Source organism: Plecotus auritus (assembly GCF_963455305.1).
Source record: "Plecotus auritus genome assembly, chromosome: 11".
Classification (NCBI taxonomy): domain Eukaryota; kingdom Metazoa; phylum Chordata; class Mammalia; order Chiroptera; family Vespertilionidae; genus Plecotus; species Plecotus auritus.
In genome coordinates this window covers 12,746,554-12,774,514 of record NC_137777.1, presented here as the reverse complement: position 1 = coordinate 12,774,514, position 27,961 = coordinate 12,746,554, and the positions used below count along the sequence as shown (strand labels likewise).

At 38.6% G+C, this 27,961-nt stretch overlaps 1 protein-coding gene across 3 annotated transcripts in view; it reads right to left on the bottom strand.

Annotated features, from left to right (window-relative positions):
* The window catches only part of VPS13B (vacuolar protein sorting 13 homolog B), a 635,560-nt gene that overhangs the window by 336,965 nt on the left and 270,634 nt on the right, over positions 1-27,961 (bottom strand). For all 3 annotated transcript variants that reach the window (XR_013959339.1, XM_080646974.1, XM_080646975.1), the window contains exons 24-25: positions 16,521-16,741; positions 666-866 (exon numbers count right to left, since the gene is read on the bottom strand). Coding sequence is in view for 2 of the 3 variants with exons in the window: in XM_080646974.1 (XP_080503100.1) it covers positions 666-866; positions 16,521-16,741 (422 nt within the window). In the remaining variant the exon portion in view is untranslated. The remainder of the gene's footprint in view (positions 1-665; positions 867-16,520; positions 16,742-27,961) is intronic.

Here is a 27,961-nt window from a genome sequence, read left to right as displayed (position 1 = left end):
GGCTCAGTTGGCTGGAGCCTCGTCCTGTGCACCAAAAAGGTTCAAAAAGGTCGTGGGTTCAATTCCCGATTAGGGAATAAGCCTAGATTGTGGTTCCGGTCTGCAGTCTGTGTGCATACTGGAGACAACTGATCAATGTTTCCCTCTCACTCTCTTTCTCCCCCTTCCTCTTTCTCTAAAATCAACAAAAACATATCCTCGAGTGAAGATTAAAAAGAAAAGAAAGGCTTTTAAGATGATCAGAAGAAAGGAGAGGACTTCGGGTCTGAAAGAATTGAAAACCATCTATCTAAAGACAACAATACCACCCTGGTTCAAAAAAGGGGTAGAGGCAGAGAGGGTACAGGAAAGGGGGAGCATGAGCGTCTTTTCACTCAGCTTCTAAGTTTCCATACTTCTGAGAAAGCTAACTTGACTGTGTCTCGGCTTCTACCATTTCACAGCACCCCCACTTCCTGAACTACCTCACTCCCTACTGAAACTGATTAAAATACTTGGACCTAAAAGGAACAGTAAATACACAGCCACTGCTACCATCTCCTCAGGAGCCTCTGAACCTGCCAGCTTCCGCAGAGGTGAGGTCATCTCCATTCTCATTCCTGACAGGGAACTCTGCGCTATGTGTCACCATTCATTGGGTAACAGAATTTTCCAGAAACACTTACCTCAGTAGTAGTTCCAATGTCAGCAGATGGGCTGCATGTGCTGGTGTCTGGAGGAGCTGTGCCCACACTGCTTCTCACTGGGGAACTAGGAACAGGCCCGGCCACGGTCTCGGGATAGGCTGAAGAACTGAGGCTGCCTCTCTTCTGAATCTTATTCCACACTTTACTCATAATGTCAGTTAGCTCATACAACAGCTGCACCTGAGCAAAAGAAAAGGGAAAACAGTCTTTCAGCTTCCAGTCGCAATGACTTAATGTGAGAAAATTAAAACAAGTCCAGGAACACAAGAATATAAATATATATATATATCAATGTATCACTGACCATGATCTATAATCTATGATAGGCAATTATTATATATTATCATGAATATTTTATCACCACGCTATGATTCTGATAAGAGATACAGAGAAAAAATTCAGATATAAAAATTTACAATTTTACCACAATTTGAATTTGAAACAGATATAATGAATTTAGTCACACTTGAAATCTGCCTCATTAGCAATGGGATATTTTATAAGCAATTTAGCATTTTCGTAGAAAAATAATGCTACTATGATAATAATGCTAATATAACAAGTTATTCCAGGACAGATTTCTTTTAATATATGAATAAAGCAAACGCAAAGAAATGCCTCTTAACAGAATCAAGTTAGAAATCAAATATATCTTAGTAAATATGATTATTTAGTGTTTTATGAAATAATTAACATTCTTATTTGATTCCCACATTTAAACTCTATTTCTCAGGGGGATATATCTGAAACTGGACTTCTTGCCCAGCAAAATAAAGTGAAAAAATAATAAAGTAGTAAAGGAAAAATGTTAAATATAAGACTTTTCTATAGATAAAGAACATAAACCATCCAACCTACTATTCCCCTAGTATTTGTCATTCCAATATTCAGAGAAAAAAATGTTTTAACTTGCACATTGTTTGACTAAGTTCTAAGATATTTACACAAGATTTCATAAATAAGCATTAATCATGGAATTTGTATGACAACATATTGCCATATACTGTATAAAATAAGCCCAGAGAAAAAATGCCAACACAATATATAAGCAAATCCACAGCTGGATACCATATTCTGCTTGCCATTTTAAAAAAAAAAAAAAAGCAAAATTCTTATATTTATAAAAAGTTTCAGCCCCAGGACACATCCAGATGATAAAGCTGGCTTCTTATGTGGGCAGAACAGATGCATAAAAACACTGTTGTCAATCCTTATTTGATATAAAACAGTACTGGGTTACAGTTTTCTCCTTTTTGTGTGATGAAGTCTCAAAACTCAGGTTATAGCTCTTTTTGTTAAAAAAAAATAAGCTAATGGCTAGAGATCTTACAAAAAAACCTCTTAAAAATTTAGTTCAAATTCTTTCATCCTTCATTATCATTAATAAGTTCTCTCTAAAATGAAACAATCTTATGACAACCCAAATTTTTTAAATGATTATTTCACTTTTTCTTAAACAATTAGAACTGACAAATAAGGAAAGCATAAGCCAAAGAAAACAGGTTGTAAATACTTCTAAGGGCATAAGGTTTATTTACTTAAGGGATAGATGCTACTTTATTGTCACTACTTCTGATTGTAACAGTTACCATTAAATAACTGTTTATGAATGTCACCAAGGATGCTGTGTATTTAACATACCAAGCAAACTCTGACATAAACTTTAAACCTATTTTTATTTTTAAAGGAGGAAGTTGCTATCACAGAACTAAGACTTCCCAAAATTAGAGGCTTAAAAAAAAAAGGCAAAAAAAATTAGTGTTCAACTCATACCCATTAAAGTGTATCAAAAACTATGCCAATTAAAGCCATAGTGAGCTACCACTACCCACCTATTAAAAAGTCTAAAATTAAAAAAAAAAATCTTAAGCATACCAAGTACTGGCGTGAATACAGAGCAATGGAAACTCTCATTTACTGTTGATGGGAATTCAAAATTTAGAATTTGGCAGTCTCTGAAAAAGGGATATACCCACCATATGATCCAGTCATTTCACTCCTAAGTGTTTCTTCAATAAAAGTCTATGTCTATACAAAGACCTTATACAAATATTCATATCCTATCTAATAAAAGAGTAATATGCAAATTGACCATACCTCTGCTACCCCCACAAGCCACACCCACCAGCCAATCAGGAGCAAGTATGCAAATTAACCCAACCAAGATGGCTGCGGCCACGGAGAGAGCAGGCGGCTTGGGTTTCCCCGGCAATGGAGAAAGCCAAGCTTTCCGCCTACCCTGGCCTGCCTTGGCTTCCGCTTAAGGCTACAAAGTTTCATTTATAGAAGATAAATAAATCCCAACAAAAACGGCGGCAGCCACGGAGCTGGAGAGAGCAGGAGACTTGAGTTGCCCCGGCAATAGAGGAAGCCAAGTTTCCACAGCCCTGGCAGGCCAGGCCTCTGCTCAAGGATACAAAGTTTCAATTATAGAAGATAAATAAATCCCAACAAAAATGGCTGCGGCCACGGAGCGAGCAGGAGGCTTGGCTCCACTCAAGGCTACTAAGTTTCAATTATAGAAGATAAATAAATCCCAGATACCAGGGCCTCAGCTTGGGTCGCTGGGGGGCGTGGCTGGCCTGCAAACCACCACAGGCCCCTCACCCAGGCTGCCCCATGCCCCAGGGGAACCTCCACCCTGATCCAGGACACCCTTCAGGGCAAACCAGCTGGCCCCCACCCGTTTACCAGGCCTCTATCCTATCTAATCCTCCTATCTAATAAAAAAATAATAGGCAAATTGACCGTCACTCCAACACACAAGATGGCTGTCCCTATGTGGTCAAAGTTGACTGACCCCATGTGGACACAAGATGGCTGCCACAAGATGGCCAGCAGGGGAGAGCAGTTGGGAGGAACCAGGTCTGCAAGGGAGGGCAGTTGTGAGTGATCAGGCCAGCAGGAGAGGGCAGTTGGGAGGGACCAGGCATGCAAGGGAGTGCAGTTGGGGGTGATCAAGCCTGCAGGGGAGGGCAGTTAGGAATGACCAGGCCAGCAGAGGAGGGAAGTTGGGGGCGACTGGGCCTGCAGGGAAGGGCAGTTGTAGGGGACCCAGGCCTGCAGGGGAGACCAGTTGGGGGGGACCAGGCCTGCAGGGGAGGGCAGTTAGGGGTGACCAAGCCTGCAGGGGAGCAGTTAGACATAAATCTGGCTGGCAGGGGAGTGGGTAGGGGGTGATCAGGCTGGCAGGCAGAAGCTGTTAGGGGCAATCAGGAAGGCAGGCAGGCGAGCAGTTGGGAGCCAGCAGTCCTGGACTGTGAGAGGGGCAGTCGGACACCCCTCGAGGGGTCCCAGATTGGAGAGGGTGCAGGCTGGGCTGAAGGACACCCCACCCCATGCACGAATTTCATGCACCGGGCCTCTAGTTTATAATAGTCCAAAACAGAGAGGGGGAGTCTCAAATGTTCATCAATAAGTGGATAAACAATGTGTAGTATATCCACACAAGAACAATATGCAGCAATAAAAATAAATTATGGGTTTATGCAAAAACATGAATCCAAAATAATTATGCTGAGTAATAGAAACTAGGCAAAAATGAGAGAGAATGAGAGAATATAATTGTATGATTCCATTTATCTAGAATTCTAGCAAATAGAAAAATACATGACAGGAACGGTGGTTGCCTGAGATGGGGAAAAGAGTAAAAAGAGGACCAAAGACACTTTGGTGGATGATGACTTATACATTATCTTGATTGTGGGGATATTTTGGTGGGTGTACATATGCCAAATTAGATAATTTAAATGTGCACTTTATTATATGTAAGTTTAACCCAATAAAATTTTTAAAAATCTCTTTAAAATGAGCACCATGAGAGGCAGCATTATATGGGATATGTATGAAAATAATTAAATATCAATAATATCTGGAGTATCAAATACTAACTCAATATCAAAAATGTAAAATTTTATTGTTTAACAATTAATTTCACATAGATTTTCTTTTCATCTATGACCAGTCAGAAAGGAGACAACTGGCTTAGAGAGGCTGCGATAAGCCTCAAGGAGATCCATTCCTAATAGACAGGATTTAGGTGGGTGCAGAAAGCCATTCTAGTCAAAAGAATAGTAAGAGCAAAAGCCATGTGCAACAAATGATCATCATATGATGTAGGGGCAATGGAAAATCCTATTCAGTTAGGAAGAACTTGACTTACAGGATATTAGTAGAGAGAGTCTAATAAAAGAGTTGTCATAAAGGTAGAGAGGAAAAAGAAAAACCATGGATATACAATGTCAATGGAAATCACAGAGGAATGGCACTTGAACAATCAATTAATGATACTTTTTAAAAAATCTTTATTGTTGAGAGTATTACAGATGTCCCCCTTTTTTCTCACAATTGCCCTCCTCCACCCAGTTCCTGACCCATCCCAGGCTTTCACCACCCTATTATCTGTGTCCATAGGTAATGCATATATGCATATAAGATCTTTGGATAATCTCTTCCTGCCTCCCCACCCCCCTTCTCTCTGAGATTTGTCAGCCTGTTCCAATTGTCTGTGCCTCTGATTCTATTTTATTCACCAGTTTATTTTGTTCATTAGACTTCTTGTTCATTTATTTTTATTTTTAGATTCAATTGTTCATAGATATGTATGTATTGCCATTTTCTTCTTCCTCTTCCTCTTCTTAAAGAATACTCTTCAACATTTCATGTAAAGCTGGTTTGGTGGTAATGAACACCTTTAGCTTTTTCTTGTCTGTGAAGGTCTTTATCTGATCTTCAATTCTAAATAAGAGCTTTACTGGGTAATCTTGTTTGCAGGTCCTTGCTATTCATCACTTTGAATATTTCTTGCCACTCCCTCTGGCCTGAAAAGTTTCTGTTGAAAAATCAGTTCACAGTCATATGGGCACTCCCTTGTAGATATCTGTTTTCTCTTGCTGCTTTTAAGATTATCTTTGTCTTTAACCCTGAGCATTTTAATTATGATGTGTCTTGGTGTGGGCCTCTTTGGGTTCCTCTTGTTTGGGTCTCTCTGTGCTTCCTGGACTTACAAGTCTATTTCTTCCACCAGGTAGGGGAAGTTTTCTATCATTATTTCTTCAAACAGGTCCTCAATATCTTGCTCCCTCTCTTCTCCTTCTGTCACCCCAATAATGCGACTATTGGTATGCTTGATGTTATCCCAGAGGCTTCTTATACTATTTTCATATTTTTGGGTTGTTTTTTATTTTGCTCTTATGATTGGGTGTTTTTTGTTTCCTATTTCAAATCGTTGATCTGATTCTCAGAATCCTCTACTCTATTATTGAATCCCTGTAAATTATTCTTTATTTCAATTCCTGACTGGTCCTTTTTCATGTCTTGAAATTCTCACTAAGATCCCTGCAAGTCTCACTAAGTCCCTCGAAGCTCTCATTAAGCTCCTTGAGCAACCTTATAACCACTGTTTTGAACTCTGAAGTTTGCTTGATTCCATTTCTTTCATTTGTGACATGTTTCTTTGTCTCCGCATTTTGGCTGCTTCCCTGTGTTTGTTTCTATGTATCAGGTAGAGCTGCTATGTCTTCTGGAATTAGGAGAGTGGCCTTGTGTAGTAGCTGTCCTATAGAACCCAGTGGAATGAAATTTCAACAAGCAATTACTGATACGTTTTGAATAGTGCAAAGAGCTCTAAGTGAATATGAATTGAGAAAGACTATTTCATTTGGCATGCAGGTTGTTACTAATCATAAAATCTCAGAGGCAAGGTGGTGGTGGGTGAGAAGAGATCGAACAAAGAACTTGTATGCATAACCCAAGGTCACAGAAAGTAGTGTGGTGAAGGCCTGGAGTGGGGGCAGGCTAAATGGGTCAATGGAGGAAAAAGGGGAACATATGTAATATTTTCAACAATAAATATCTTTTAAAATAATTTTTTTAAACTCAGTTTCAAAATAAATTTTTTTTGCCAAAAAATACCTTTTCCATATAGAGCATTACACTTACACATTATAGTTTTCCATATCTAATTTTCTTTAAAATATAAAAATGAAAATCAGGGGCTCAGAGAAATCACAAATGAGTAAGTGGTACAAGAATACAAATCCAGGTTTGTCTGAACTCATGAGTGTGTTCTTAGACAGTAAGGCTTAATTCCATTATTCTAGTGAAAACTGAACATAGATTAAAGCAATAAGACTATGAGTAAGTGGACAGGAAAGAAGAATAAAACCCATTCTTTCTCTAGTTCCACATACTTTTAAACCCAAAAATGCAAAGATAGTTTTGTTCCTAGGAATGCAATATAGGAAGAGGAAATATACCAATTTATTGGCCGAGGGAAAATTGAAATTATATTATAGAACAGGGGTCCTCAAACTTTTTAAACAGGGGGCCAGTTCACTGTCCCTCAGACAGTTGGAGGGCCGGACTACAGTTTAAAAAAAAACCTATGAACAAATTCCTATGCGCACTGCAGGCCCGGGACGAGTCGGCTGCTAAGCAGGACAGGCAGCGGCACCCGGCAGGCCGGATAAATGTCCTCGGCGGGCCGCATGTGGCCCGCGGGCCATAGTTTGAGGACGCCTGTGAGAATTCTATAGGCTTATTTAATTTTGGGATGAACACAAATTTTAAGGTCTGAGAGACTAGTGTCTAAAAAGATTGAAGGTAATTGTGTAGCTTTGGTAAAACAGTTAAGATGAAGGGACTTCTTGACAGAAATCATCCCTAGGGGGGAAAAATCTGAATGATCAACCAGATTATATATTTATTGTGTCCAAGGCTCTTGAATGACAATGAGTTCCAGAAAATGACACAGTAGTTTAGGTCTCTATAGTTGATATAAAGAACTACAACAATGTCCGACATAACAATGAATTTTTTCTGGGCCTGCCCTATGTATAGAACTAGCACTATTTTTTTAAGTATATAAACTACTTGAGGCCTCTGTGTCTTGGCAATAATGAACCAAATTAAGTAATGTAAAAGGGTCAACACGATGTAACTCTAATGGATAAATAAAAGAATGGCATGTATTTAAGTAGGAGTTATTTCTCTGAAATGGAATCAAGAAGCTTATACACTGACTACAATCAAAAGTCCACAAAGCTTCTGATAATACATGCAAATGCTACTGTTAGGTATTTACATTGTTCTGGGGAAAAAGCTCATAGCTTTTATCAGATTTTTAAAGAAGTTCAGGGCACACAAAAAAAGACAAGAAGTACTGTCCTTCACAAAAAAAAAAACCCCACACACACAAAACAAAAGCAGATGGATTTATAAGCAACCATTCATGAGAAAAATTTGAGTCATTAATCTTAAAAGAAAAAAAAAACAGTAAGAGAAATTTTAGGATCCTATATACATATGGATGTTTGTATTTTACAGATCCACAATAGTTTTATGTGAGGTAGGGCACACAGAAAATAAAAAGAGACATAGATATATTTCACTGAGAAAGATTAAACATTTTTTGGCAAAAGATTTTATAAAGTTTAAAGGCAAATAAGTGCTTTACCAATACAGGGTTTGTATTTACAGAGTATAAGGGAAGCTCTTCAAAATAAGAAATGTAACAGAAAAATTGGATACATGATAAAAATTATCAATTTTTAAAAGAGCAAATTCACTGGCCAATAAACATTCAAAAACTGCTCGAGCTTATTAGTAATCAGGAAAATACAAATTAATGTAAACAATATGAATTGCCAACTCACAAAAAAGCAAACTCAATGGTCAATAAACATTTGAAAAGATGCTCAAACATCTGGTTTCATTTCCCCGTCAGCATGAAGGACTTCCTTTAGGATTTCTTATAGTTCAGATCTACTGGTGATTGATTTTTTTTATGGGAAAATATATTTAGACTTCATTCATAAAAGTTATATTTATTTAAAATTCTGGGTTGAAAAGATTTAAAGTATTTTTTTCACAATTTAAAAATGTTGCTCTTCTGACTTGTGGTTTCTTAGGGCAAGTAAGCTAAAAATCAAATCTTGGTTCTTTTGTTTGTAATGTATCATTTTTCCCATGATACTTTCAAGATTGCTCATTATCTATGGCTTTCAAAAGTTGGGTTCTGATGTGTATAGGCATTGCCTTTCTCGTGTGTTTATCTTATTCATCTTTGTTTCTCTCATTTCTGGCTTACATGTAGTACTCAATAAATATTCGCTGAATTCACTTGTGAAAAAAAATATCAAGTCATCATTTGTAATTTTGACAGAATCCAGAGGGGAGTCTGGAAGCATATGCTAAAGCATCCACTCACCAGGAAGAGGTTTATTTGGAATCTTGTGTTTAATCATTAAAATTCTGTTTACTCTGGCACACCAGGATATAAAAAAGTATTGACTCCTTAATAAATCTTTGAGTACACATTGATTCTTCAAAGTGCTATACTCTGTGTCTTCCTATTCTTTCGGGAATACAACTTCATTCCACCAGAGATATTCAGACCAATTTATGAGAAGAATCTCACATAACAAAATTGATCTAAACTAACAAAATGGCATTCATATAGTATAGAATTTACAAGTTTTTAAAATAAATATCTCACTTAAATTTCCCCAAACCTTGTGATCAATTTTGGTTATAACACATGGTTAAAACTTTAACAGAAGTTGGTTTATGAGGAATTATCAAGAAGATAGCCCAGCCAGCATGGCTCAGTGGTTGAGCATCAACTTACCAACCAGGAGGTTATGGTTCAATTCCTGGTCAGGGCACGTGCCCAGGTTGTGGGCTCCATCCCCAGTGTAGGGCATGCAGGAGGCAGCTGACTGATAATTCTCTTTCATCGTTAATGTTTCTATCTCTCTCTCCCTCTCTGAAATCAATAATATATTTTTTTTAAAAAGAAGATAAAGTGGGATTAATAAGAATGATTGCATTCTGAGTGAAAGGGATTCTCAAGGCATGAGGTTTATTCACTCTTGGTTTAAGTCTGAAATAAAGGTCCTTGGTATTTGAGAAACAGCAGCAAGGATGCCCTGGGAGGCAGGTTACAGAATAAAGGGACAGAGGAGGAAGGCATTAGAAAATACTGACCTAACATAAGCCCCTATCTATGTGATGACTTTGCTTAGAAGTGGTTTATATTTAAGCAACAACAAAATCTAAGCTTAGTTCCAAACAAGGTAAATATCTAAAGAGGATATCACAGAACTCTAGTTTTGAGCAATAGTATTACATTTAATATGATTCCATACAAGTCACAACATTACTATCTCACAAGTAAAAAAATATATATTAAAGGTTAATAATAGTGGAGTTCCAGACTAAAACAGTAATGGTAACAGTATTTATTTTCAGCTAGGATGGCTATGGATAACCAGAACATGTAGAGTACGATAATCCTCCCAAAGCTATTTGATTCTACCCTATATAATAAAGAGGGAATATGCAAATTGACCATCACTCCATCACAAAGATGGCTGCACCCACAGCTGAAGCCAAGTTCCCATAAGGAGCCTTAACAAGCAATCAGCAGGGACCTGAGGCTAACGCCCTCGCCCACCCCCATGGAGCTTGACAGGGGACCTTAGGCCACGCCCCCCGCCCTGGCGTCAGGCTGGGGGAACTCAGGCCGCGCCTCCTGCCTTGGCACCAGGCCAGGGGACCTGAGGCCATGCCCCCCGCCCGATGGGTTTTGATGGGGGAATCTCAAGGTGCACTTCCCGTCCTGGTGCTGGGCTAGGGGACCTCAGACTGCTCCCCCTGCCTCAGCACCAGGCCGGGGGACCTCAGGCCACGTCCCCACCAGGTGGGGCTTGACAGGGGACTTCAGTCTGCACCCCCCACCCAGCAGGGCTTGACAGGGGACATCAAGGTGCACCCCCAGTGCTGGGTCGGGGGAACTAAGGCCGTGCCCCCCGCCCAGTGGGGCTTGACGGGGGACCTGAGGCTGCGCCCCCCCCCCCCACCCAGCGGGGCTTGATGGGGGACCTCAGGCCATGCCCCCCACCCAGCGGGGCTTGACAGGGGATCTCAGGCCGTGTCCCCCACCTGGCGGGGCTTGACGGGGGACCTCAAGGCATGCCCCCCGCCCCATCTGGGGGACCTCAGGCCACACCCCCATCCTGGCACCAGGCCAGGGGACCTGAGGCTACGCCCCCTGCCCAGCAGGGCTTGACAAGGGTGGGACTGGCCGGGTCTGGATCTAGCCCAATGGGGGGGGGGGGCAGCTGTGTCTGGGTCTCACACGATTTTGAGGTGCATGTGTGTGAGCGGGGACTTGACTCTAGGTCCCCCTTTTAATGTGCACGAATTTCGTGCACCGGGCCACTAGTATATAATAAAGAGGTAATAGGCAAATTAACCCTCACGCCCTCACAAGATGGCTGCCTATGACCAGGCCAGCAGGGGGTTAGTGAGGGACAACCAAATAACTGAACAAGCAGGCTGCGTGGGGTGACCAGGCTGGCAGGGGGGTTAGTGAGGGATGACCAAACGACTGAACAAGCAGGCTGCATGCACGGGGACTCTAGTATTTCATAAGTCCCTAAATTACAAGATCTCTGGGAGACAACTTCAAGTAGCAGTTAGCTGCTTATCATACAGGGATTAAGCTACTACTACAGATAAATATGAATACTTTTTTTATATTATCTCTAAAAGTTTCTTCATATCCCTTGTAATCTGTCCTTCCTATTACTCCACTTTCCTATTACTCCCTCCTTCCTGCTTGTTGCCCTCCCTCCAGATAACAAGGAACCTGCCACAATGAAGTATTTTGAATATTCCAACATTTTATGTAAGTGGAATTATTCAGTAAGTACTCTTTGGCCTGGCTTCCTTCATTCAGCATAAATTGTGATATGCATCTAAGATATTTCATTTTATCAATAATTTGGTGTTTTTATGGCTGAGTAGTATTGCATTGTAGGTAGAGGCCATATTATAATTATTCACCTATGATGAACATTTGGTTTGTGTTCATTTTTGAGCTACAAAGACAAAGCTGTTAAATACCTCTGTGTAAAAGTCTCTGGACATATATTTTTGTTTCTCTGTGGAGCTACTTCGGGAGGAAAGGCTAGGTCAAATGGTAAGTGCATGTTGTTGGGGGTTTTTTTTGTGTTTTTTTTTTCTCACATTCACAGTCTACTTAAATTTATATTGTCCACTTGGTGTGATATTAAAATTCAGGCAACTATATAGGACCCTTTGGCCCATCATATTTCCCACTAAACTTAATGATTTTGTTAGTGTAGGTAGCTAGTTAATTATTAATAAAGGAAAAGAGCAAATGAAATCAGACATTAAGTCTGATTAATTAGGAAGCTGTAGCATTAGCAAGCTCCCCAGGGGACAGCCGCATCCTCTGCTGAAGAGACTTAATCCCCAAGTGAGCAGGAAGATTCAGCTTTCCAGTCTCCCTGGGGGAAAGCCTGGTGGCCATGATTATGAGGGGAAGTATCTAACAGTAAGGAAAATTCCTTAGTTGGGAGCATGCGCAGTAGAACCCAAGATGGCTCAGGGGAGGTAAGCACATGCACAGCAGAAGCCGGATGACTAAGTAGAGCTTTGAGGCATGCGGCAGTGAGAGCCCAAATGACAATCACAAAGGGGAGAAGCCAAGCCTGGGAAAACCCAAGAATGGGATTGGATAGGGAGAGGGCCCAGCACAAGGCCAACAAGAATTAGGAAGAAATTGGTTAGTTTGAAAGAAAGCTTACCCCTTATGAAACCCAGGGAGATATAATCAAAGCTTAACAAAGGCCACAGGCATTTGTTTCTGTGTTCTCAAGTTCCCAAGTGTGGGCAAAATGCAGGCTGGTCATGGCCTGGGCGCCACTGTGCCTTGTTGGCAAACATACAGATGGAAAATGAGACACCAAGTTCTGTATCTCTGGGTCTTTGCCCTCCTGGGCCTGACAAGGCCCCAGGGACAGAATTTCCACAGTGAGAGATATTTGAGCCCCTGTTTGTGGGTGAGACATTGGGCACCTGCGGACAGTCCTTTGTTTTTGTTCCAATAAACCTTGCCACTGTGCCTTGAGTCCTATGTATGGGTCCTTGAAATGCATTTCTCAGGACTCCACTGAAGAATCCCATTTCCACTGGATGTTTTCTATATCACATCCACAAACACTGAAAGTCTCAGCAGATGTTGTACATTTGTTTCCACAGTCATACATATTTTTAAAATCTAAAAAAAAAAAAAATTATGAAGCTATTTATTATTTGTTGGTTTTCTTTATTTCTGAAGATCCAAGTTTCCATCTACATCATTATCCTTTACCCTGAAGAATATCTTTTAGTATTTCTTGTAGAGCAATGCTGCTGGTGACCAGTTCTCTCTTTCCCTTAATCTACAGCAAGCATGTCAAACTCAAAGGCTAACACGGGCCACATAAACAAGGTTTAAGTTTATGTGGCCTGAAAAAAAACAAAAGCTTCAATTTTCATAGAAATGTAAGTTTATTTCTATAGAGACATGCTGAATAAAAAGGGCTGAAATAAATGAGTCATTGTTAACATAAAATAACAGAACATTTTAATAAAAATTAATATTTTTTCTTGAGTATTAATTTACCACACACTGAATATAACTGCACAAATTAATAAGCATAATGCAAATGAACCTATTTTTCTTGTTCTCCGAAAGCAAAATATTTCCTGTTGCGCACACCAAACAAGTCAGTACAAGATTAATGACGTGGCAGTTGGCTGCTAAAATATTCGCTGCTAGTATTAGTGGAGAGAAATGGTGTGCCTGCGTGTAAGGTGCATAAGGGAAATGAATGCCACACGATTATAGTAATCAGTCATTAGCAAACGTTGTAGTTCACTATTAATAATTATGTATAACAGGATATTGTAAAGTTTAAATTACTAAATTTTTATTAAAACTTTTCTTACATACTATTATATTGGCTGGGCCGCAAAAATATTCATTGTGGGCCACATGCGGCCCACAGGCCATGAGTTTGACATGCTTGATCTGCAGTGTCTTGATTTCATTTTGATTTCTGTGGGATATCTTCACTGACTTTACAGCTTGTTTTCCTTTAGCACTTTAAAGATATTTTCCCAATGTCTTCTGTCCTTTATAGTTTTTAATGAGAATTCTGTATTCATTCAAACTATTATAAACCTATATATAAAGTCTTCTTGTAACTAACTACTTTCCAGATGTCTAAAAGATTTATCTTTGTTTTTTTTGGAATTTAGTCACAATGTGTCCAAGTATGTTTTTCTTTGACTTTATCCTCAAAGATTAATATTCTTAGGTTTGGGTGAACTTCATGAATATGTAAAAGCTTATTATATTTTTGTAAATTTTGGAATTTGGGTAGTTTTATGCAATTGTTTATTAATTTTTCTCTGCTCCAATCTTTCTCCTTACCTTCTGGGACTCCAATTACACATTAGTAGAACATTTTGCCTCACAGCCACTGAGGCAAAATACCTTTTTTCTCTCTGTTTTTCAACTTCAGTAATTTCTATGCTCCATGTTCAAGTTCAGTGATTCTTTCTTCTGTCATATGCAGGGCACGTCAAAGCCCATATGGTACAGTTTGTCTCATTTAGGTATTGCATTTTCAATTCTGAAATTTCCTTTATTTTTTTTTTTTACTTCCTCCCCAATGAAAAGTCTTGTCTTTTTTCATTCAATGTGCTTTCCTTTATACCTCATGAAAAAAATTATAATAGCTGCTTTAAAGCTTTATTTTTCCAACTCAATTATTTTAAAACAAATTGGGTATTATTTTTATGTTGTTACTTTTTGCTTTTGCCCCTCAGAGTATATAGAAGTAATCAGTGGGATGAATGGGTTGTTGTGAGCTTCTGCCGCCAGCCTAGAACTGGATCTCTCATGCTTTCCTTTTCAACATCTGTACTAAAGGAACTACAGGAGGTGAGTCTATCTACAGCTGCCATACAGAAGTATAATCAGTTGGGTGGCTTAAAACAACAGGAATTTTTTGTTCCATGACTTTAGAGGGAAGAGTACCTACTTATTTAAGGTTTAGTAGACCACCCTCCCTCTGAGACAGCAGAATCGATTTCTCTCTTCCTTGCTTCTGGTGGTAGCCAACAATCCTTGAATTCTTCGGCTTGCAGCTTAATCAGTCCAATATTTGCAAGTGGCACTCTCCCCAGGCGTCTTCATATTGACTCTCCCCTGTGTACGTCTACATCCAAATTCCCCATTTTTATAAGGAAATCAATCACATTGGATTAGGGCTTACCCTATGACCTCATTTTGACTTGATTATTTCTATAATGACCCTATTACCAGATAAGGTCTAGATTACAGGCAGTCCTCGGGTTACATTGGACTTGACGTACGTCGTTTTGTGGTTACGTCGCCATCTCCCATTTATTAAAAAAAAAGTTCCGTCATTTCGACGTATGTACATATGTGCTTTGTGTTTTTTATTATTTATTTACCATAAGTAAAGGTCAGGAATTGTTATCTTTCTTTTAAATTTTTTTTACTGTTTCCCTTCATTACTGCTGTGTATGTGCTCCATGTGAGTGACATAGGTGCTTATGTAGGTGGGTTCCGACTTACGGTGAAAATTGCATTACGTCACACCGTAGGAACAGATCTCTGATGTAACCCAAGGGCCTACTATATATAAAAGGCTATTATGCAAAGTGTCCCCTCGGGAGTTCGATCGATCGCTATGATGTGCGCTAACCACCACGGGGTGGCACGAAATAAAGGAAGGCCCTGGCTGGCAGCCGGCAGCCGGGGAAGGGAGGCCCCAGCCAGCACCCAGAAGGCCCTGGTTGTCCCTGATCGCCAGCCAGGCCTAGAGACAGTACCCGTGCATGAATTTCGTGCACTGGGCCTCTAATACTAAAATAGTGGGGGTTAGGAATTCAACATATCTTTTGGGATGGACACAATTCAATCCATAATAATTTCTCTTCCTCTTGGAAATGTCCTTAAGCAAATATCAGAAGTAGCATTCAGGGAATAATCTATGAAAGAGTAAGTCATTTCATAATTATTCTCTCCTATACCACTGTGGGTCATAATAGAATGGCAATTATATGCATTTTAATAAGGCCATCACCAATATATAGCAGGTCCAATGTTTACAACATGCACAAATAAAAATGAACAGTAAACCAAACTGTATAATATACAGTACAGGGATAGAGGATGGTAACAGAAAAGAGAATCTATAAAACACAGAGTTATAGCTGAGCCCACTTTACAAACATACTTTTAAAACTGGCTTAAAATCACTAATGCTGAGATAAACACAGATTTTCAAGAGCAGATCCAAGTAATATTCTAAAAAGTATTCATTTAAAAATAAAATTTCAAATAGAATTCAACACTGATAAGCTATATAAAAATATACTATAGTCTGCTTGAGGTCAAAGAAACAAATATTAAATTCTATGCAATTAATAATTTGCACAAACCTAGGCGATTAAAATAGAAATCAAATTGTAAAACTGTAGAATATAATATGTTTGGCCTACATCAACTAATGTTATGAGAGTAACAAAATACCTTTTTTAAAATAGTAAACAGTGCTTTTTTTAAAAAAAATGTTACATATTGAGCAAAAGAAGTTCTGAATGATAATCTGAGTGAAAATTACATTTGATCACTTCAACAGACTCCTCCAGTCTAATGGTAAAGTAGTTCATCAGTATTTAAAAACTTTACATCTGCAACTGATTTCATTCCATCAGCCAAAAGATGCATTTATGCTGCCACCATTACATTTTTAAGAGTTTAAATTACAAAACTTGAGAGAGCTTCAAAGAAATTCTTAATCTAACCATTCGAATCTTGATGGCCTTGTTAAAAATAAATTTAGGATGCTTAATAGAAGAGAAACTCTGCAACAAAATGGATAACAATTGTTCTTAAATCACATTATTTTAAATTTCCTTTCATAAATCAAATGTACCAACCTGGGGATTTGAGCATTTTATCTCAAGTGACTCTAGGTCAACATGGAGGCAGACAACAAATGAATGTCTTGCATCAGGTGCTGTTGCAAGTAGTTTCTGAGATGTCACGGCTAGAGTAGAGGTACAACCCATAGGATCCACTAGGCAAAGTGTCACTTGTTTTCCAAAAAGGGTATATACGCTGAAATGGTGCAAGCTAATAGTCCAAGGAAAAGCATCACCTGATAAAGAAGCACACATACATAAGTGTTGTTAATTGTCACTAGATAGCAAGTTGTCTATTATCTAAATTTGAATTATAAAACATTCAACAAGGCATAATTAAAAAAGAATATAGTAGCCGGACCCGCATGGCTCAGTAGTTGAGCATCGACCTATGAACCAGGGGGTCTCGGTTTGATTCTTGGTCAGGGCACATGCCCGGGTTGCAGGCTCGATCCCCAGCCTGGGACATGCAGGAGGCAGCCAATCAATGATTCTCTCTCATCATTGATATTTCTCTGTTTCTTTCTCTCTCTCTCTCCCTTCCTCTCTGAAATCAATAAAAATATATTAAGAATAAAAAAGAAAATACACTGTAAAATGTTAATATATAAAAAAATAATAATATAGTATACCAGAAAGTAACGTAGTAAACAATTTGCATGCTATTAAGTTACCTTCTAAAATTATTTATATTTGTATTTATTATAACATACTATTACATCAATAATTACATACATTATAAAACATACAGAAATAGAAATGAAGAAAATGAGATAAAAATATAAATAGAAGTTCTAACTTCCTCTTCCCTCATCCTAGTGGGTTATATTGTGCAACTGCTGGGGATGTATGCACTAAACTTCAGAGAGCACAGAGAGTGTGTTAAGTTAGGAAAATGCAATAATCTTTGCAGTGATTGAAGGTGATCACAGATCTGGCTGTGGAATGAGAAAAGAAAAGAATAAACAATATAATATGGTCTGTTGGACCACCTGAAACAGAATCATGCAAGTGCTTACTTAAAATACATCTGGGTTTCTACGTCAGATCTACTTAATCAGTATCTCTGGTGGTAAGACCCAAGATACATCTCAGTACCTTCCCTTGGTGATTCTCATGTATAATGTCATTTTTATGTAAAATACACTTGATAAAAGTATAAACATTCATAAAGTTTAGGTTTAAGAACAAAATTCCTTTTCTATATTATTTCCTTTTATTTATTTATCAGAGATTAATATAAATTTGTAAGATAAAACCATTTTTATTGTAGCTAGAAAAAAAGTACTTTGTGAAATAATTCTTAAAAGTGTACTCAGATTCAAATATTTTTAAATATTTATTACTGGAATAACAATTTGATGGAAAATATGTTCCTTATAACTTGTATTTTTTACTTTGTAATTCTACCACTACCTGTCAGTATCGACTGAATAGTACAGACTTCTTTTTAAGTAGCTCAATTATTTTAAAACGAATGAAAATACTTATTTACTTTCTAATTAGAGAAGTACTAGCACCTCACTAAAGATAATTTTGAAAATATCCTACATAATAAAAGGCTAATACGCAAATAGAGCGAACAACGGAACAACTGAACAACAGGTAGCTATGACGTGCGCTGACCACCAGGGGGCACGCACAGAACTTGGCGGGCATCAGCAGCAGGTGGCAGAGCACAGAACATGGCGGGCGTCGGCCGTGGCAGGATGGTGGAGCAGGTGAGTGGGGCGCCAGACCGAGGCAAGGTGCCAGTCGGTGTCATAGGGCGAGCCTCTGGTGGTTACTGAAAATTCTTTGCTTCCGTGCGCCGCGGTCCCGCCCAGCACTCGCATCTGCTGCTGGTGCCAGCCCCCCTCCCACCTGCAGCTGGAGCCGCTGCTCATACCACGGAGGATGGGCTGAGACCCACCCCTGTGCCCACAGTTCCTTTCAAGGTGCACGAATTGGTGTACTGGGCCCCTAGTAATATATAAAAGATAAAAGTAATAAAACAGCCACAGTCTACTGTCCACCGTATCACTCCCAATAATAAGCACTATTAACACTGTTATATTTTCCTTAAAGTCCCCCCCCCCCCACCACCAATAGTGTTGAACATGCCAACACAGATTAGAACCAGGATCACATGTTATTTTTCCAGGTACACACACACACACACACACACACACACACACACACACACACAAAAAAAAAAAACAAACAAAGCTTAAGTGCATTACTAAGAGGATCATACTATAAATGTATATATTAAAGAAATCTAAATATGCATTTGTGTCATGAAAGGTGATACTCAATGAATGCTACAAGGTAGACTCTCATGAATTTAAATATTCAAAATGTCTTGACCAATTATAGTTAATAAAATTAAAATCAGAAACTTTTAACTTGAGACTCAGATAATAAATCTAGCTGTAACTAAGTCCACAATAACTTGAATGGGAACAACTAGAACTGCATGATATGTGGTCAGTACTATGGTAATCTGCCTATTTTCAGACTTAAAAAATGTTGCCCCCAAGAAAAAATAACAAACTTTAAATCATCTGTAACTAATTCTAAAATTATTTTAAAACCTATAAAGATTTCCATGCTATTCACAAAATAAAGGCTTTGTCAAATTTGTCTTAAAATATTTTAGAATGATTTGAGGTTACATATTTTAAAACTGGTAGTGAGCTATATATAGTTTTCAAGTCTTATGTTATCCAAGAAATGCCAAGTGGTTGTTATGCTGGGTAAAAAGCAGCACATTTAAATTCATTAAATTAAAAAATCCCAAATGACATTGGGACTGTCTCAGATATGTGCCTCTGCTTCTATACTGGAATCAGACCAATAAATAGAAATTAAGTACATCATATTCTAAGTCTATAAAAGAACCTTTTAAGTTAATATTTTATGTATCTTTAAGATGAGGTCTTAATATGCAATGACAAATATTCCCAGAATTAAACATGATAAAAAATATTACAAAGCAAAAGTCATTAACTGCACAAGTATTCCTTTTGTAGACACATGCATGTATATGCACAAAATATAAAACAAATAAAAGCACCTTATTTATTTATAACACAGGCAATATAATGTTCTGGAGACTCCATAAAATATGCTCAGACACCCAGGACAGGACAGAACAATGTACTAATCTGAAACCTTCAAGATTAATATTTTTCCTTTAATTAGAAAGTTCTAATGCCATAATATGGGTCTTTTATTTTAGAGAAACTATTGCTGGCAGAATTCAGAAAATTTCAAACAAACTGTCTAAAGAATAAGAAAAAATAAAAACAAAGCAAGAAGACTGAGAATTCCATTCATATATGCATTTGTAAACCCTCCTCTACACATAATCAACAGAGAAAAACATACCAATAAAATAATTCTCAAGAAAATGATGACCTAACACTGATGTAATTCAGATAAAATAAGGTGAAAGAAAATGAATATGACAGGGCTTTGGGACTAAACGAAAAACGAAAGGAAATTCAGAGACTGTGTAAACAATGGGTAAGGAATTAGATAATATTGATGTACAATTGAGTAAATTTTAGAAAAATATATAGTATGATTTCCACACATTCTACCATATGTTGCTGATTTTTCACAACACTGGAAACAGAAGACAAAGGTAACACTACTCAGTTCTTCCTTGCTTTCATAACCTTAGTCATTAAATATCTTTAGAAGCAAATAATATCTTCCTCCTCTCCCTTTTTTTGCCCTTATGTCCCACAATCCAGTATGACTCAGGCAGGTTTTTATTTCAAATATGAGAGTGTAATCAAGAATATTTTACTATCTATTGTGAGGGTTAATACTTTCTTGAGATTATATACACTACACTCCCCAAATATAAATGACCCAAAATTGCTCATATCACTTCTCCAAACAACTTAAGTAATTAATTGACTTAAAGACAGTTAAAGAAAGGGTTCTTTAATTCTAAGTGATGTTAATTAAGTAACTGGAACTTCCAAAGAATTAAGACATTAAAAATGATAAAAAGTATAACCAATTCTCCTAGCACAGAACAGTTGGAATGTCTAGAAGAGAGGAAAATAAAAATGAACAACACATAGTTTTGTTTTTTTTTTTTTTTTGCTCTGTAACCAAAATTCTACATTTGGAAAAAAAATGTTTTGTATTAGTTAATTTGAAATATAGTACATGTATAAAACACAATAATTGGGAGAAAAATATTGCATAATTGATTTCAAATTTATGAAATATTTTCTTTACATCAAGGAATGTGAATTCTGACTGCTAGAGCTACTATTAACTTCTGAATTTACTACTTGTTTACTCATAACTTAATCATCAAAGTTTCATTATTGAATGAAGAAATATAATACTGGCTTTTAAAATTCTCAAGAATTTATTATTTTAAGTATAAACAACTCAAAAATAGAACAATCATTGCTTTTAAAACTAGAAGGGACCTCAAAAAATAGTACTGTCCTTCAGGCAATTAAGGTATTAGTAGCCACTTCACAGTTTGAAAGAGATGTCAAGATTATAACAATGCAAGACTTACTTAGGCTCATATGGTTAGCAAGCAAGAAACAGCCCCGGTTTCTACAGGTAGTCATAGGAAATATTACAATTCCATATATTTTCTAAAGCAACTTACCACTAACAGCACTCCTAACCCTGCCTCAAGTATTAAATAAAAACTCTAACATAATTAAGCAAATACTTCTTGGGTCTTATACCTCAGTTATATGGTATCCTATATAATCAAAGACTAATATGCAAATCAACCAAACAGAGGAATGACCAGTCGTTATGACACACACTGACCACCAGGGGGCAAATGCTCAATGCAGGAGCTGCCCCCTGGTGGTCAGTGCACTCCCACAGGGGGAGCGCTGCTCAGCCAGAAGCCGGGCTCACAGCTGGCTAGCGGAGCGGAGGTGGCAGGAGCCTCTCCCGCCTCAGCAGTAGCGCTAAGCCGTCAGTTGGACATCCCCCGAGGGCTCCTGCACTGTGAATGGGTGCAGGCCGGGCTGAGGGGACATGAATTTCGTGCACCGGGCCTCTAGTATGGGTTATAATTTAGAAAAGAAAACACAGGGTATTTTTTAAATGCTGGGGGTTTTTTGTTTCCTGATTTTTACTTTAGCTTTCCTTAAATACTGAGTATTTGTCCCTTATTAAACTATTAATAGAATAAATATTTTATAAACAACATGTTCTCAAACTTCAATAACAACAAATAAATGCTTAAGACACAATTCCCTTCCCAAAAATTTTAGCCATATACATTTGCAACAACAATAAAAATGACATAAAATGATTCCAACATTAAGATCCCAGATAGTGAATAGATTTCATCGTTTTTCTTAGCACAACACAGTGCATGTAGTCGTTTTAGTTAATTTGAACTAAAGCTACAGTAGTCCCTCCCTTGTCTGTAGTTTCTCTTTTTGCAGTTTCAGTTACCCATAGTCAGCTGTGGGAGGGAGGGAGGGAGGGAGGTGGAGGGAAGATGACTAAAAAACGAGTAAAAATGGCTGGGTCTTAAGCACAGCAGCAGAGCTGGCTACACCCCTCAGGGACCTTTGAGAGCTCTTTTTTTCGAGAAGCTCTTGGCAGTGACTCAGACAGTGACTGAACTGTGTGGCTTTGGAACAGGGGCCATTCGTCCCCACCTCTGGCACACACCTGGTGCCCTCTCCCCCACCTGTTGAGTCACTTGGCCTTCCCTTCCACTCCCTGGGCTCCTGGCTGCTGAGTTAAGTCCCACGGGAAGATCAGATGCTCCAGGTGGAGCTGGGACTTTTGGATAGGTCTCTTAAGGAGACGTCTGTCCAGGAATCAGACAGGTGGGTGGAAAGATGGGAGTGTTGCACGAAGCAGGGACATCAGGAGTATGTCTCCCCAGGAGGCCGTTGTCTGGAACCTGGACAAAATGCTTGACCCCTGCTGCAGGCTCCACCGGCAATACTCCCAATGGGAGACTCTTCTGACATATCCTCCCAAGCCCGGTGGCTGCCCAGCAGAGCTTACTCCTGCACAGGGGATAGCTGACTGCACCCAACCTGAACCTGTGGTTCCCTCTTCCTAGGGAAGCAAGAGTTGGAGACTCTGGCAGACTGAGTGGTATGGCTCTGGGGTAGGGGAAATTTTCCCTTCATTGAGTTGCCTGACCACAGCACCAAATAAGGGACCCACTAGCCCTGTCCTCCTTACACTGATCAGCGACTACAGAGCTCCCAAACTGTGGAAGGGTCTGTGGGTGGCGGCCTTCCTGGGCGCACAGTGCAGTCTTTCTTTGGAAGGCTCTGGAGGAAGAACAAGCACCCTCAGTGGGAGACAAAGTAGTAACAAATGGAGGAAGACATCAGGGAGCCTCAGACCTTTTACAGATCTGACCCCAGCTCTACACAGAATGGCCCCTCCCATGTACGCCCAGGCCCAGCAGACACAGCCACAAACAGTGAACAGCGTGGTAGCTCCAGACAGGTGGACTAATACTGGTTACAACAAACATTTGTTTGTTCTTTTTTAATTTTTTAAAATATATTTTTATTGATTTCAGAAAGGAAGGGTGAGGGAGAGAGAGATAGAAACATCAATAATGAGAAAGAATCATTGATCAGCTGCCTCCGGCACACCGCCACTGGGAATCGAGCCCACAACCCATGCATGTACCCTGATCGGGAATCGAACCTCTACCTACTGGGTCATAGGTGGACGCTCCAACCAACTGAACCATACATCCAAGGATAAGGTTATTATTGATAGATACTTATTTATTGCCATCTTATTCCTTATACCTATGTTCCTCTCTTTTTCTATTTCTTCTGCATTTGAAAGAAGGCCCTTTACCATTTCTTACAACAAAAGGTTGCAGGTTTGATTTCCAGTCAGGGCACATATGGAAGGCAACCAATTAAAAAGAATATATGCACGCCCATGTTCACAACAGCATTATTTACAATAGCCAAGATCTGGAAACAGCTCAAGTGCCCACATGTGGATTGGTGGTTAAAAAGTCGTGGCCCAGCTGGCGTGGCTCCAGTGGTTGAGCATGCTCCCAATCACCAAGGGGTTACCAGTTCGATTTCTGGTCAAGGCACATTCCAGGTTGCTGGCTTAATCCCCAGTAGGAAGTGTGCAAGAGGCGGCTGATCATCGATATTTCTATATCTCCCTTTCCTTCTTCTCTCTCTAAAATCAACAAAATCATTTTTTTAAAGTGGTTGTATATTTATACAGTGGAATGCTACTTAGCCATAAAAAAAGAAGTAAATTTTACCTTTTGCGACAGCATGGAAGGACCTGGAGATTATTGTGCTAAGTGAAATAAGCCAGTCAGAGAAAGACAAATACTATATCATTACATGTGGAATCAAAATAAAAGTGATGAACGAAATAGAAACAGAGGCACAGATAGATGAAATAGATTGACAGCTGTCAGCAGGGAGGGGTTTTGGAGGTTGACACAGACAACAGTATGATGAAGGCCAGAGGGAAAGGGGGCTGCGGGTAGGTACATGTGGGCAAAGGGGGGGAAACTAGCGATGGAAAGAGACTGACTTGGGCAAGGGGCACACAATAGTATGTAGATTGTATTTTGTTAAGTTGTATACTTGATACCTGTATGGTTTTGTGAACAAATGTCACCCCAGTAAATTCATTAAAAAATAAACTCAATATTCCCCCCTTAAGAAACCAGAAAATGTAAGATGAAACCAAAACAAATCAAGTAGAAAAAACAAACAAGAAAGATTAGAACAGAAAGCAATGAAACAAAATAGGAAAAAAAAATCAGTGAAACTAAAAGCTGGTTATATGAATAGATCAGCAACCTGACAACCTTCAAAGAGAGAGAGAGAGAAAAGGAGAGAACCCATGTGTTGCCAAAATCAAAAATAAATGAAGAAATATTACTTTTACCCTATAAAAATTAAAAAGAATTTAGAAGCAATATTATGAACAACCCTACATGTCACAATAAGTTAAACAAATTAGATGAATGAACAACTCTAAATTTAAATTGGCATTATTATTAGGGAGATTTTGTTAAAGGGTGCAAACGTGTAACTCAAGATGAATACATTCTGGTCTAATGCACAGCATAGTTAATATAGTCAAAAGCACTGTATTATATATGTCAAAGATGCTAAGAGGCTAGATTTTAAATGTTCGCAGAACGAGAAAGAGATAGTAAACATGTGACTCGATAGAAGGGTTAGCTAGCACTACAGTGGTAATCACATTGCAATATACAAATGTATCAAATCATTGTTTTATAACTTAAACTTACACAATATTAAATGTCAACTGTAACGCAATAAAAAATAAATTTCCTTTAATGAGAACATATTATCTTGTTATGATTTTAAAAACACATTTTTAAGATCTTAAAACAATATAAATTATATCATTTATTTTCAAAAGGTGATCAACCAAAATATGACAGCATATCAGATCTGCCATTTTTTTTCCCAGAGGAGAGTGCCAACTCAGTCCCCCACTATCACAAATCACACAGTTGAATTTCCCACATTTGGGGAAATCGCAGGGGTCAGCACATCAAAGTGCAATCAATAAGCCTCGCCCTGGGGAAACCACCTTCGTGATCATGGTATCTCCCCTGGCAGGTAAGTGTGCCATTTTGTTTTTTGTTTTTAAAATAAGTGTGTGTGGGGGGGAGGGGGGTAGAAAATGAAAAATTGATTATCAGGAAATAAATAAAAGGTGGTTCCTTTTCCACAGAATGTCACAGAATCTACAGCTAAACAAGTGAAGGAGCAGGCTGGATGTGAACCACTTTGAAGCGAATAACGTCTATTGCAATGCAATTCTATTAACTGCATGTAGGCAATTCAACAGCTTAATTTCATTTGTAACATATATAGGATGGTTTTCAAGAGAACTATTTTAAAAACAACATCAAGGAGAAATCTGAAGCTCTTTTCTGAGCTCCCTCTTTCCCCTAAGGAATCCCATTTACATATGGTTTAAGGATTAAAGTCAAAGACACTCAGTAAAACTGGAAAGAAACTATTACAGTAGTATATCATGATCCTTCAGAACAAGTGGAAAATATAATTATCAAGCTATGATATTTTTAAAAATCTGAAATGGAACAATACATAGGTTTATTGTTCTACTAAAGTGAACCACAATTACATGAAAAAAACAGCCCTCATGTTTTTCATAGGTGTTCAACAATTTTCACATCAGTTTCTATTAAAACTTACTAAATCCAGTAATAGCAACGTTTTAATTTATTTTTCATAGATCCTCAACGATTTTCACATCAGTTTCTATTAAAATTCACTAAAATCCAACAACAGCAAAGTTTTAATTTATAAATGATCTCAATATTCCATTTGTCAAAATATTTTATTAAAGTCACAGGCAAATCTTTCAAAGAAGAAAAAACAAACCTCTGCTAGGCACAGTGTAGAAGCCCATCTGCTCAGAGGTGTGAGCTGGATGCAGCAAATTACATCTGCAAGCCTTACTGCAAGTGCTCCCTAATGAAATCCAAGATGTTGATTTTGACCCAAACACTCTCACAGATTGAATCTGGCTATATTAGAGTATATTAGAGATAATCTCTCCCTTTCCGATGGCAATTGAAATCAGATGACACATTTCAACTAGTTACTCCTTTTGAACGTTAGAAGTCCAAGTCTCAAATCTATGAGAACCCATCTTGTTTATCCTACTGACCATCTTTGTAATGGTGGGTAATATTTTTTCAAATCATAATGACTAGGAATTCTTTGCCATTGCTCGTGAACCTGAAGACAAGTTAGAAGCTGCCCTTTTCATTGTTTTTCTCCTATAGTAACCAAAAGAGTTAGCTAAATATGCTATTTACTGAATAGCAAACTCTACAATTATTTAGTGAGCTTGTATTTTGGAACATGGTTGTGATAGATGTTAGGAATGGAACAGTGAACAAAACAGATATATTGCCTGCCCTTTTCACCTTACTAGGGGATACAGAAGGTGAACAAAAATTATTCAGGTAAGAGTAGTAAAAGTGACGAGTCAGGTACAATGAGAGCAGAGAAGAGAGGGACTGGACTAGTGAAATACCCTGAAACCTGAAGGATGAGAAGAGGAAGGAAGCCGGGAGAAGAGATCAATGAGAAAGGCACATTCCTAGCACATGAAAATGCCTGTGACAGGACAGAGTCGTGCTGCTGAAAGAACACAGAAAAGCCTACGAAGGCTGTTCCGAGGGCAAGTGGCAGCAGTGGGAGAGATAAAAAGGAAGGGTGGAGAGGTGGGCAGGGCCAACTGATAGAGGATCTTGTTGGTCATGTTAAGGATTTTAAATTTATCCAAAGATTGATGGAAAGCCATGGAAGGGATTTCAGGCAGAAATAACTAAAATATATGAAAAAGAGAGAGGAATTTGAATTTCCTTTTCTTAGGAGATCAAAGAGAACGAGAAGAGTCAGGAAGAGAAACCTCTTATGGCAAAGTTGCTAAGAATTCCAAAGTACAAAGTGTCTATAATCCATGGACACAGACAATAGTGTGGTGAAGGCCTGGGACGGGAGGCGGGATGGGCTAGAAGGTTCAATGGGGGATGGGGGATAGAGGATGTCTGTAATACTTTCAACAATAAAGATAAAAAAGAGAGAGAGAGACTAATAGCGACTTAAAAATTGTTTGGTAGGGATGTACCAATACAACTTATGCTTTTAGTATGAAATTTTCAGGAAACTCTATTCCTTAATGCTTCATGTGAGTGAATATTATGAGGGAATTGAAAGAAGTGAAGGATTTTATTTCTACTTCAGAGACAGGGTTCCTCACCCAGTTTCAGGAAGACAGCAGTTGAAGAGACCAGGAAAGAATAATGTATCTGGACAACAGTGAACTTGAAGCCAGGCCATGGAATTTAGAAATCGTATTTAGATATTAAAAACTACAATATCTAAATGGCTGGCATGGCTCAGTGGTTGAGCACTGGCCTATGAACCAGGAGGTCACGGTTCAATTCCTAGTCAGGGCATATGCCTGATTGTCAGCTCGATCCCCAGTAGGGGGTGTGTAGGAGGCAGCTAATCAATGATTCTCTCTCATCATTGATGTTTCTCTTTCTCCCTCTCCCTTCCTCTTTGAAATCAGTAGAAATAAATATATATATATATTTTTTTTTTAAGAATAGGGTCCTATTTTTTTTAAAATATATTTTATTGATATTTTACAGAGAGGAAGGGAGAGGGATAGAGAGCTAGAAACATCGATGAGAGAGAAACATCGATCAGCTGCCTCCTGCACACCTCCCACTGGGGATGTGCCCGCAACCAAGGTACATGCCCTTGACCGGAATTGAACCCGGGACCCTTCAGTCCGCAGGCCGACGCTCTATCCACTGAGCCAAACCGGTTTCAGCGAAATAAATATATTTTTAAAACTACAATGGCTTTTACTGAGCACTTGTCATGTGATAGATACTTTTTAAAGTGCTTATA